This window comes from Colias philodice, chromosome 6 (genome assembly GCF_061535455.1).
Source record: "Colias philodice isolate Cphi_HAF_F1 chromosome 6, ilColPhil1 Martin Lab GWU primary, whole genome shotgun sequence".
In the NCBI taxonomy this organism is placed as follows: Eukaryota; Metazoa; Arthropoda; class Insecta; order Lepidoptera; family Pieridae; genus Colias; species Colias philodice.
The window spans coordinates 12,053,543-12,065,610 of NC_143091.1; the positions used below are offsets into that span (position 1 = coordinate 12,053,543).

Genomic DNA, 12,068 nt, shown 5'->3' on the forward strand with positions numbered 1-12,068 from the left:
CGAGCTGCTTTCTATTTCTATCGTATTTCTGCTGAACCATTAACTTCTTGTATTGTACCTACGCATACTGCTGAACTAGTATGACTAATTAATTATTGTACGTGGTTCTCGTATCGTGTTGCTTGAACTCTAATAAGGACACAAGTAACGTGCGCCGTTCTCGTATTGTGTCAGACCCGGTGATAATGCGCGAGGAGGCGATGGCGACGGCGGGCTGGTTCATCGGCGTGATGGTGGCGCTGGCGTTCCTCGTGCTGGTGCTGGTGGCGGTGTGCGTGGCGCGCCGCAACCGGGGCGGCAAGTACGACGTGCACGACCGCGAGCTGGCGCACGGCCGCACCGACTACCCGGACGCGGGCTTCCACGAGTACACGCACCCGTCAGTATATCTATTTATTTATTTTAAACAATTAGATTACAGACATCCATTAATGTTAGTACGTGACTTATAAACGAGTGGTAGTAAATATTAAAAATACACTATACTATAGTCCTGTTCATCTAAGATGATTCCTGTGACATATCGATTGTTGACACGTGTAGAGATTGCCTTTACTGAAATCGTATCAATTGTTTCCGATAATCGATAATATTTTATATGGAAATGAAATCGATTTGAATAAAGGACCAAAATTAGTTATTTCGGCATTTCGCCTACAATTAACTAAGGAATCTTAGCAAACAACAGCGACAAAAAGTGAACAATAACAATTAGTAATAATAGCAGAATACCACGTAAAGTATCAATATAAAAATGCATCTTATATACACGACTGACGGACTCGTACAGACGATTGAATCGATTGACAAACGATCACAAGATGGGGGCCGATTATATGATTTTCCAACACTATAATTTTTCAACGTTCCATTTCATGTACATGCGTAGGTATTATTTTTGTGTTATTTTATTTTATTTTTCGTTATATTAAACTAAACAATACTGTTTTTGTTTTGGAAGCTTAAGATGTTTCATTTTTATATTTTTGGTAATAATGCCGCCTTAAAATAAAAATATTATGCATTAAAATTATTTATGCTTTTTAAACATAAAATACGTAATTCGGAACACAATGAAGTGTCACAGGAATCATCATAGGTGAAAAGGACTATAATTATTACCAGTTGATGAGGCACCTTGTGCGTAAACCTGTCGCTTTGAATGGACAAGTTCACGCACAAAGTATAGCGCAGTACACGTGCACACAAACAGCGACACACTCGTGAATATATACACACCCATAAGTGACCACAAGCACACACGTCCGCTCGCTTGTGCGTCGGCGACACGTACACACGTATACACACACACACATATATTAACCGTGAATCACTACACGCACACACGCCACGCGTATGTACGTACGAACGAACGAACATGCATTCACATAAATACATGAAGCGTAAGGTGATAAATAAATAAAAAACCGTACCTTCACGCGTTTACGCGTGTATTACATGTGTTTAGGTACACGAGACGATGAGTTATCCTAACCAAATGCATGTAGCGTGGCATCTGTTGCATCATCGTTGCGCTAATTATTATTTTGTTAGAAAATTAAACAATAATTAAGAAATAATAACTTTTATACATTAAATACATTATTTAAATAAATACATTAAATACATTATTTTCAGATTGGACAGTAAATCCCGCCACTCGATGAGCAGCGGTACCAAACCGGGCCCTGAGAGCGACACCGACTCCATGGCGGAGTATGGCGAAGGAGAAACAGGTATGCAGTACTGCTAATTAGAGCCAGCTAATTTTTATTTGTTCCTTTTTTACGTTTCATAATTTAACGCCTGATTTTTTTTTCATTAGGCTATTTTTATAGAGCAAAATTTTGTTGCCTGTATTTAATTTCATTTTACGATCCTGCTAAAAATACATACATTGTGTAATCATTTTATTTTGCATGTAGTTTTTTATTTTTGTTATTTTTGTATCATCCACGGCATGTATGTGCGTGTGTCTGTATGTCTGTACGCATGCCCATTGCAGCGGGCATGAACGAGGACGGTTCGTTCATCGGGCAGTACGGGCGCAAGCGGCGGCCGCCCGCGGCCAGCCAACAGGACTCGGCCTCGCAAGCCTTCGCCACGCTCGTGTAGCACCACCTTTATCCCACACACCCCCGTTCCATTTTCGAACCTTTGCCTATAGTCTCGTTGCAAAAAAAAACAAACTGTCAACTTTTTGAACTACGAACTAACGTTGTCTTTTCGCGCGTATGATTATGTCAAATTGGGATTAGGGAAAATTTAATTTAGAAATTTTGTTTAGATACATAATGCTCGAGTGCTATTTTTTAGTTATTGTTTAGATCTTAGATGCGAAATTGAAAATTATTTTTACTTCGTGCAATGTATGACGTAGTTCAAAGTTGAGTATAAATTTCAAACCGTATGGCGTAGTTTGCTAGTGTCAAGGCATTACATTAAAAAATCACACTACAAAAAAAAACGGCTGCCGTTCTTATTGGTCCGTTTAAAATGATTAAAATCGCCCGCCGAAATTCAAAAATTTTCTTCAGAAAATATTGGTTGTGTTCGAATCTACTTGCATTGGAATCTATCGAATCGCGAAACACGGGCGTCCTGTCGTTGAACTATTTCAAAAATAGTTTTATTGACCTCACGTATCCTTGTTTTCGCGAAACAATGCTATTTAAGTTTATAATTAAGTACACATTTAAATATAATTAGGTTGTAAAAAAGATATTATTAGTTGTAATGAGTGTGACGCAGTGAATGTTTATTAATATGAAAATTTTATTTTTTGTAGCACGAGCTTTGTGTTGAGTTTATGGTTTGCATTTAATTGTAGAGTAGGATAGATAGATAGACGTGTCCTGTTTCCGTCCTTGTCTCCCTTCCCAGTTGCCAACGCACGAGCTGCTATTTCATTTCTTTTTATTTGTGTGAGGTATGTTTTTGTTGTTTTTTTTGTTTCTCTATTTTTATATGTATTGCTATGTCGCATTTATTTTTTATGCCTTATTAATTTTTCATTGTCATTCACATGTTATTTTGTCATTGGAAATATGCAAAAAGTATGTTAATTTTGTATGTTGTGTATCTACATGAAAAATCCCTCCCTAATTTTTATAATTTAACTGCTAGCCGCTTCAAGAGATGACTTAATAAAAATTTTAACTGTTATATGAAGTGTTGAGGCATATATTTCGCGGTTGCTTAATCGCGAAATATAAGTGATTTAAATTTTAATTAATAAACTCATTTCGATATTCAAGTCTAAACAAGGCTCTGCCGAAATTTTAGACGATATTATTTTCCCATTTTACTCCTATAATGATAAAGATGGTAGGTAACATAATAATGCAAACATGGAAGGATTGCAGCCTAACAATAACAGATGAATCGTGTCTTACTCGCACACGTCTGCAGATCGTATCATTTTACTAAGTCCTTTGTATATTATAATGTCTTGTTTTTGACGTGATAACGTTTTTAGAATCGTTTTAGTCGGGTGACATGTTCAGAAACTTGTGTCACACCAAAACCTCACGAGCGCGATCGCAGGTATAACGAGATAGAGACGGACCGATCTCCCGTCTCATCTCGAGCGCTGCCACCAATAAGACGTTATCACGTAAACATCTCGATCGTAAACCTTTACTTACGTACATTACAAACAACCAATTTTTTTTTAATGAAAATAATACATTATGTAGTCTATTTTTTTGGGAAACAAATAAAATATGTACCTATCTGATATAAATAATAATGATCCTGCAGGTCGTTTCACGGAGGACGGTTCGTTCATCGGGCAGTACGTGCCGGGCGCGCGCGTGCTGCCCCCCCCGCCCGCCCCGCCCGCCCCGCCCGCACCGCAGGCACACCCACCCACCTATGTGTAGACATACATACATACAGCCCCCTTATGTGTGGATAGTATGGGATACGGGTTTAGATTTGATGATTTCAAGATGGAGCAAAAATATGCGGATACGGTACCCGCATATAGGATGTAGGATACGATAGCGTAAGGATTTGAAGGGTAGTTATTACAATATCACAATAATTTATACACCTATAAGTTAGTGTACCTATGCCCCTCAAATTACTAGCGTCAAGAAGACAACGTGTATCAACAGCCAACATTTAGGGTATTCAGATATAAGGGGGTCTAAACAACGTGGGGTATCGTTTGATTTGCGGGTAGCTATTTCTTGTGGCCTGTGCACACTTGGCTCACCGCCTGAATTCTAAACAAAGTGTACGTTAGCTTCATAGGCCACACGATATTATAATTTAAAATTTATCATTTAATTTTCTGACCTTATTTTTAGTTGAAATTTATTAGTTCACGGGCCGGTAGCGTAAGATTATAAATGAGCCTACTCGAATTTTTATTTTGGTCCGAATTTCGTTTGGCTGCAATAGTCGAATTTAGTAAAACGCATTGACATATAGATTTGTTTTGTGAGACTGATTTTATGTAATACGATTATGTATAATGTGACAGTCCGATTTTGACGATTTAGAAAAGTAGTTTTTTTTTTCTTTTGTAAGATATGGTGCATCGGAGACAAGACAGATGATGTCGCTATCTCTTTCTATCATAACATTTTTAAGTAACCGTTACATTGAAATACTAAATAAGTACAAGTTGTACGAAATTTTTATGCTCATTTTTTGCAATCGCTTCAAGTCAAGCATTTGTCTGTTTTGACTCCGATATTCCATATCAATGACATTGAATTATTATTATTTAAACTTTCTCGTAATTTTTCATCTCAATCAGTGAAGTGAAGGGGTTTATTATTGGATTCGTAGGTTAATATCTGGCTCGATATCAATTAAATAAGATAGGATGTTAGGCAAGCAGATAAAGGACTCGCCAGACAGCGAAACAAAAGCGTGGTACTGTGTGAATATCTACTTAAATGCTGTTTTTTTTAATACACTAACTCAACGCTTCGCCACGCCTTCGCTTCGCTATCTGTCCGCGCCCTTAAGCTATTTTTGTCACGGAATTAAGAATGTAAATTTTTTAGCTCTGGTCGCCGGTGGTCAAAGTTCGCTTTATTTCGTCATTTTAATGTAATATAAAGAAAAATATGGCGGATAAGTCAATTTTTAATAAAAATCTTATGAGAAAATTCTATTTATCGGTCGAAATTATTTTTATATCGTAATCATATCTATACCAAATAATGGACCACGGAGTGTATTTATTTTGTACGACCCTTTCAAATATTCTTCTATATTTCGGTAAGAAAAAGCTTATTTCAAGACATATCTTTAAGTTTTACTTTCATTTTTTATAAATCGTATTCGTAGCACGGTATTTTAATTCTCCCTTGTTGCGATTACATACATCGATATATTTTTATAATATAAAGTTTCAGTCAGACGAATAATCGAAGCGTATTCGACGATTTATATATTTTTGTATCCACGCTCAAATCACCATAGGTCTTAAACACCAAATTAATATACACCAATGAAGATTAAAGAAATTATACGAAATATTTACTGATCGCTATGAGAATATTTAATTGGCGAATTATTTTAATAAATGTAGAGTCGATATAGATGACGGAAACTGCGGGCAGTGAGACTCTATGAGCGATAGAGCGCTTTGACCGCCGGCCCTCTTTGGTGCTTTGCGGAATGATGGGAAGAGTGGCGATCATGTGATTGTACTTTACATGTAATGTACACGCATATGTCGGTCAATTCGAAACGTGCGAGGGTTCGGAAGTCCCCAGAAAGTCGCCTTTCTGAACGAAAGTTGGGAAAAATTCGAGAAAAACTATTATGATATCGCGTAGAATCTCAGCAACGATCGGACGCTCTCTACCCTATATTTTTATAGAAGCGACCGCCGCGTTATCTACTAGTATATTAAGGCTTTTTGTATTCACTATTTAATATAATATTATCTGACTTCGTGAAGTGTGCACCTCACATATTACCAGTTGACGAGTTGATGTTTTCAAATTTCTAGACGAGATAAAGACGTAGCGTTGCCGGTTAAATTTCAAGTTTAAATCTCAGTAGCTATACCGATGTTCAATATTTCCTATGAATAAGGTTGTACGCTCATACAATTCCTACAATATTGCTGTTTCAATTTTGGAATTTTTCGTCATTATTACATAGTGTAGTTAGGATTGAAACGTGGCAATCGTCTTTATCTTGTACGAAACGATTGTAAGTGTTAGATATAAGGCTAAGAGTTCGTGTTAACTAATGTTAGGCAGCTAACGCGTCGCTTCGCATCTCTTATTTATTAATCTTATACCTTTCAATGTTATGTATTTATTAATTGTCACGTATTATTTATTAACGCCTGAAAGGTGTCGGGTCCTATAAAACATTCCACGCGGTTTAACCATGTTGATTTTACATATTTATTTTTCAATTATCTGTGCGCGTCAGTCAGATGTAATCTGTAACGTTTTAAAAACTTAAAGACTGACGTATATACTGCCGATACTCTGGCATTCGCTGACGTCATCGCTGCATAGTCAGTGGAAAAAATAAGTCTCATAATTATTGTATTGCCCTTATTGAATATTATTTGCAAGCACCACTATTGTTCTCTTTTAGAGCTTATATATAACCATTTGTACCTTATATATTGCATTATATTTAATGGCACTGTTATCGTAACCCCTTTGAGTTGTTTGTTAAGGAGTCTTTATCACGTCTATTGTCTAGTAAGAATTTAATATTATATAATAGGGTTTGTACACAGAGGTGCTTTTTGCAGCAACATGGCGCCCGGTATCGCACGAGCAATCTACACTAGACTAAAAATGTTATGAAAAAGTAACACAACATGACATTTTGCTGCAAAAAGTAGCCGTGTGTACGAACTACGAACCTTTAATATTTAATTAATATTGTAGATGAGCCTTGTTCGAACGCGTTTTGTCGCTTTTTATAATCACATGTTAGTTATTAAAAGATTCATTCGAATTTGTTAGCATTCAAAATGGAAATTGTTAATCACACGATGAAAATTACGGTGATATTTATCACTGCCTTTCCCATAAGAAGTTTATTGTATGTGTTCATTTTATATTTTACCTATCTATAACCCGTTAGTCGACACTTGCCTTGTGAGAATTGATAATTTAAGTTTATAGAGTATGTTTATCTCCAGTAACCATCTCACATAAATCTAATGCACAATTATTGCATTTATCTCTGAAAGTCACAAGTGAACCTCGTTATTATTCTGATTCTCTTCGATTACGGTATATAATGAAGAAGTGTAACATGTATATTATCGGTAGATCTGACGTTTAAAATGTATATGTAATAGTTGAGAGGTTTTGATGTCATAGCTAAAATACTGTTAAGTAATCTATATTTATTGTAATCCAGTAGGCGGTTTGATGTGCGGTATATTTGACCAGTAAATGTAAAAATGAACGCTCCTTTTGATTATCTATGTAACGTAAAACAAGTCACAGATACAAAAATTGTGTGATGAAAAAAAATGGCGTTGTACACTGCCCTTTGCAAATTAGGTCGCTTTTATTTGAATTAAAACAAAAAAGAAGCGTTTATTTAGTAATTTGAAACATAACCGACATCAGGGGTGACCCCTTTATAATAGTTTGCATTTATATTATTATAATGTAACATGACAAATTGTTCTTGAATATGCAAGATTTTGTTCACGAATTAAATATAATTTTACATTTTGTTTCGCATTAAGTGACGGTAATTTATTGTAACTACGATGGATATTTTTTTATGTTGCATAGAAAATAAATTTTAAGAAATTATATGTTGTTTCTTTTATTCCCCTCATAATTATTAGTGATTGAAATATTCCGGAAAGGGCTCTACCCTCATAGTCATATTGTATTGGATATGATAAGACAAAAAAAGCTAATGAATAAATCGTACCTACAATAGATATCTACATAGTGTGTGTGTGCCGAATTTGCGCTGCAGAAATTCAATTCAGCATTTTTTGTGTCTCAGGGCTTGTATAAAGCTGTCTCTGTACTATTTATTTAACTCTTGTCGCGTGGCATCGAGAAAGTCGAACCGAAATTCGGTCGCATGTGATACGGTTTTTTTTAATAATAATTATTGATAGTTATTCAAGAGGAAGGTTTTAGTATGTAATTTATTAGATTATAGACAAAGCGCACGAAGCCACGCGCGGAAAGCCAGATTATTAAAAAACCTAAAATGAAAAAACTAGTCGTCTCACAGTAAGAATATCTACAAATAGGTTAGGAGTAGTAAAGTAAGGCAAAATGTTTTTTTTTTTAAAGAATATCAAAAGATCATAACTTACAAAACATTAAAAAAAGAACAGAAATGTTTTGAAATCCATACACTTTAATTATTGATAGGTTTGTGGTACTTTTTACCAGATACTTGAATGTAGATGATACAAAATCTGATAAAGAATAGAAGATATGCTTACTTACAAGTATTAAGTGTATCGAAAGGTACAAAAATATTTTAAAACTATGGCCTTGGCCGGTTTTTTTTGAAAAGAAAAGTAACTAGGTATATTCAACAAAATAAATTATTTTGATATTAAGATAATTTTATTTGAATTTTGAAACAAGTGGTCCGCGGCGTCCTGGGTTCGAATGTGATACGTTTTAGAGCCTATAGCAATCAGGGACACGATTACCTATACCCAATAATGACATACCTAATTTCTGAAATCGGTCCAGTAGTTACTGAGATTAGCGCGTCTAACTAACACGCTTTATATTAAGTACAGTACGTATTGGTAGGTTCCATCTTAATATATATAAATCTCGTGTCACAATGTTTGTCCTCAGTGGACTCCTAAACCACTTAACCGATTATAATAAAATTCGCACACCATGTGCAGTTCGATCCAACTTGAGAGATAGGATAGTTTAAACATGTAGGTACCACGGGCGAAGCCGGGGCGGACCACTAGTATTATTATAGAAAATAATGTAAAGGTACTACAAAGTGGGCACGGGTCAGAAAAAAATATAAGTAGTCCATAATTTAAGTTGCGAGCGGCAAGTCGCTCTCCAAACGATAATCACTGAAAACCATCGCTGCAGAAACTTCCTGCCAGATGTCACGCTGATTGCTGATGTTAGGAATTTTTAGCATCACCTATAGAAGTATTTTTGTAGTACCAATCTGTTAAGATAGGTACTTTCTTTCAAGTTTCAAGTGAAGAAAGCATTTGCACTTTAGGGTTCTTTTCCCTAGTATAATAGAGTCATTGGCTTTTCCACCAATAATGTGCGAGGATGTGTATGTAGCGAGGGATATGTGCGAGTAATGGGTGCGACTTGCGAGACCGTATGTTTATTAGTTTCAGTGGCAATTTAGAGTACTTAATAGAAATAGAAGACATTCCAAAGCTTCGCATTGGACATTTTCCCCACATAGCGTTGGTGGAAACCCCACACATTTTCACAGGACAGCTAGACATCCTCGCACGATAAATTTCCTTCGCAGTTCGCACATTATAGGCTGCATTTTTCAGAAAATTTCAATTATTTCGTCAAAGTAACTAGCTTTAATGTAAATGTAAACGTAAGTTTATAAATAACTGCCTACTGGCCTACAGTCAGTGTAAATAAAATCGGTACAGACTACAGCTGTTTGATGTTTCATCCAAAAGGAAGAGAAAGACTGACAAAAATAACGAAATATAATAGAGCGCAGAGTTGGGATGAATTTGCTTCTGAAAAGCATGCGATAATTATTTTCAATTTTGTTATTAATTTGTGTTACCTAAATACCTAATTCGATGTAGAGAGTATTCAAACATGTATGGTGACCTTGCGTTTGGTATTTAGGGCTGAGTTTTAGATCATGAAATTGATTCAATTGGTGAGATATTTTGTGAAGGAAAAATAAAACTACAATGCTTTCATCAAATGTGGACATTTAATCATTAAAAAAATTGCATTTTCATACAATCGGGGCGAGTAACAACAAATATTAATTAGCCATGGTTAAAGGATTGTCTTGCTTATTAATTAAACAATTTTATAATAATTTTTAATAGCACACATGCGAAAGTTTGTGAGTATGTATATGATATACTAAATACATTTCCGTCTGTTCGGCGTCTTTTTAAGAAAAACCCGCATAGTTCCCGTTCCTGTGGGACTTCGGGACAAAAAGTAGCCTATGTCTTATTCTGGGGCTTCAGCTACTTACATACGAAATTTCATTGTAATCGGTTCAGTAATATTTACGTGAAAGAATAACAAACATCCATCCTCACAAACTTTCGCATTTATAACGATAACGAACGATTTATAACGCGTCGGATGTATGATGAATTTTGATATTTTTGGTTTTATGGCATTCAAATTATTCAAAATGCTTTATAAATATAAATTTATAAAGAATCAGGTCAGTGTACCACTAGCTGACCAAGCGCCAATACATGACCGCAATTCAAATATACGCGCCAATTAAGAAAATACGGCAGCCCCAGATGATAGTTTATTGTTTTTTCTGTATAGCAACATCATCTATTAAAACGACACGACAACTGTAGTAAAAAATGGTTTTGCCAAGTGTGGAATTTATCCATTTAACATTTCTGCAATAGACTTTATGAGATGTATGGACCACGAAACTAGAAAAGTTGCGCCTGTCATGCAATCTACATTGGAGACTGAAGTTGGCGTAGAGATCCTTTTATTGATAGAATATAACATTTAATAAAAAAACTACAGACTTTTTTTATTTATTAAACAAAACTAATGTTCGAAAAAGGACATTTGATTCATTTTGAAAATGGTCAACTTTTAGAGTAATGATGGTCAGATATTGGTGATCAGTGGTCAGGTAATGGTACTTTTAGCAGAAGTAACTTTCAGAGTAGTTTTCATAAAACCTTTAAAGGTTATCAAATTGATACTAAGAACAATAGTTGCAGTGAGTATTCAATTATCTGTGTCCCAAAAATAACATTGAACGTAAAACAAATAAGCCGTTTTTTATATATAGCTAAAGATAAAACCGCTTAAATGGTCAACTAGTGGTACATCCACCCTAGTTATGTTGTTACTCATTCACGGGAAACCTCTGACGGATTTTGAAAATACTTGGCAGTGGCTAAAGATAGAAATACTTACGTTATAACTAAATCTGTGGAAATAGGTCCTTACTTTTGCCCGCGGTCGCGGGTTCCTCAGCCGGTGAAACGCGCGGAACACCACATAGCTAGTTTACTACACATATACTTATTTATCAAATAGTTCTAGATTTTATTCAACTCTACCTAATCTAAGTTCAACAGCACTATAGCCAAAATTTTATAGAGAAAATCACGCTTTAATTGTGGCTAAGATTGTGGCCAAGCGCTCCCCTAGTGTACAATAAAAAAAAACCTTTTTATACGACAAAGCATCATTTTCTTTTCGCTTACAAAAAAACATTCATGAAAACCGCTGCACATATGGGTGACTGCTAACTGGTAGTTAATAGTACTGAACTTAAGGAACATATGGTAAGTATCATAAATCAAAGTCTATCATAAACCCCCATCCCATCTATCTCCTACTACAGAAACATATAAGTTTCTGCTGGTTCAGTGTGGTTGCCGGTTGGTTAATCCACCTAAAGAGCCAAGTGCGGTTTGTGCAAATATCGTAATAAAAAAATTGGACAATCATGTTTATACTCTAAAATAGTGACGGAACCCATTATGAATTTCCCAATTATAACTCCGAAAGCTACTTAGTAAGAGTTAGTCCATGGTAAGAGTCAAGAGATAAAAAAATTGCATAAACAAAAATGGATGCCATTTATCATTCCACTATAGTAATTATGACCCGAAATGCCGGGCATTAGACACGGGGAATCCTATCCCAACCTCAAACCAATACTTTTTGTTCCAGAAACAAAGGCTGGCTTACTTTGCAAATGTTTTTATTATAGCTATTGTCCTTTTGAAATATCGTTGATCATGTAAGGCCTGGATTAAATGCAACTAATCTAGTCTCTAAGACAACGTGTTAGGTCTCATTTTACTAAAACATATGTTAGATGAAGTTTGCTTTTTCAATGGGCTTTCAATGTATGGGCACTCAGGGCAG

The 12,068-nt window shown here is 35.5% G+C and overlaps 1 protein-coding gene across 3 annotated transcripts in view; it reads left to right on the top strand.

The window, feature by feature from the left end:
* Nrg (Neuroglian) overlaps positions 1–5,861 on the top strand; it is a 49,963-nt gene extending 44,102 nt beyond the window's left edge. For 2 of the 3 annotated variants that reach the window (XM_089696856.1, XM_089696857.1), the window contains exons 14-16: positions 175–379; positions 1,639–1,736; positions 2,006–2,189. In XM_089696856.1, the coding sequence (XP_089552982.1) occupies positions 175–379; positions 1,639–1,736; positions 2,006–2,115 (413 nt within the window). In that variant the 3' untranslated portion in view covers positions 2,116–2,189. Of the gene's footprint in view, positions 1–174; positions 380–1,638; positions 1,737–2,005; positions 2,190–3,754 lie in introns of those variants that run through there. The other variant, XM_089696858.1, reaches the window with a different exon arrangement.
* The last annotated feature ends 6,207 nt before the right edge of the window (positions 5,862–12,068 follow it).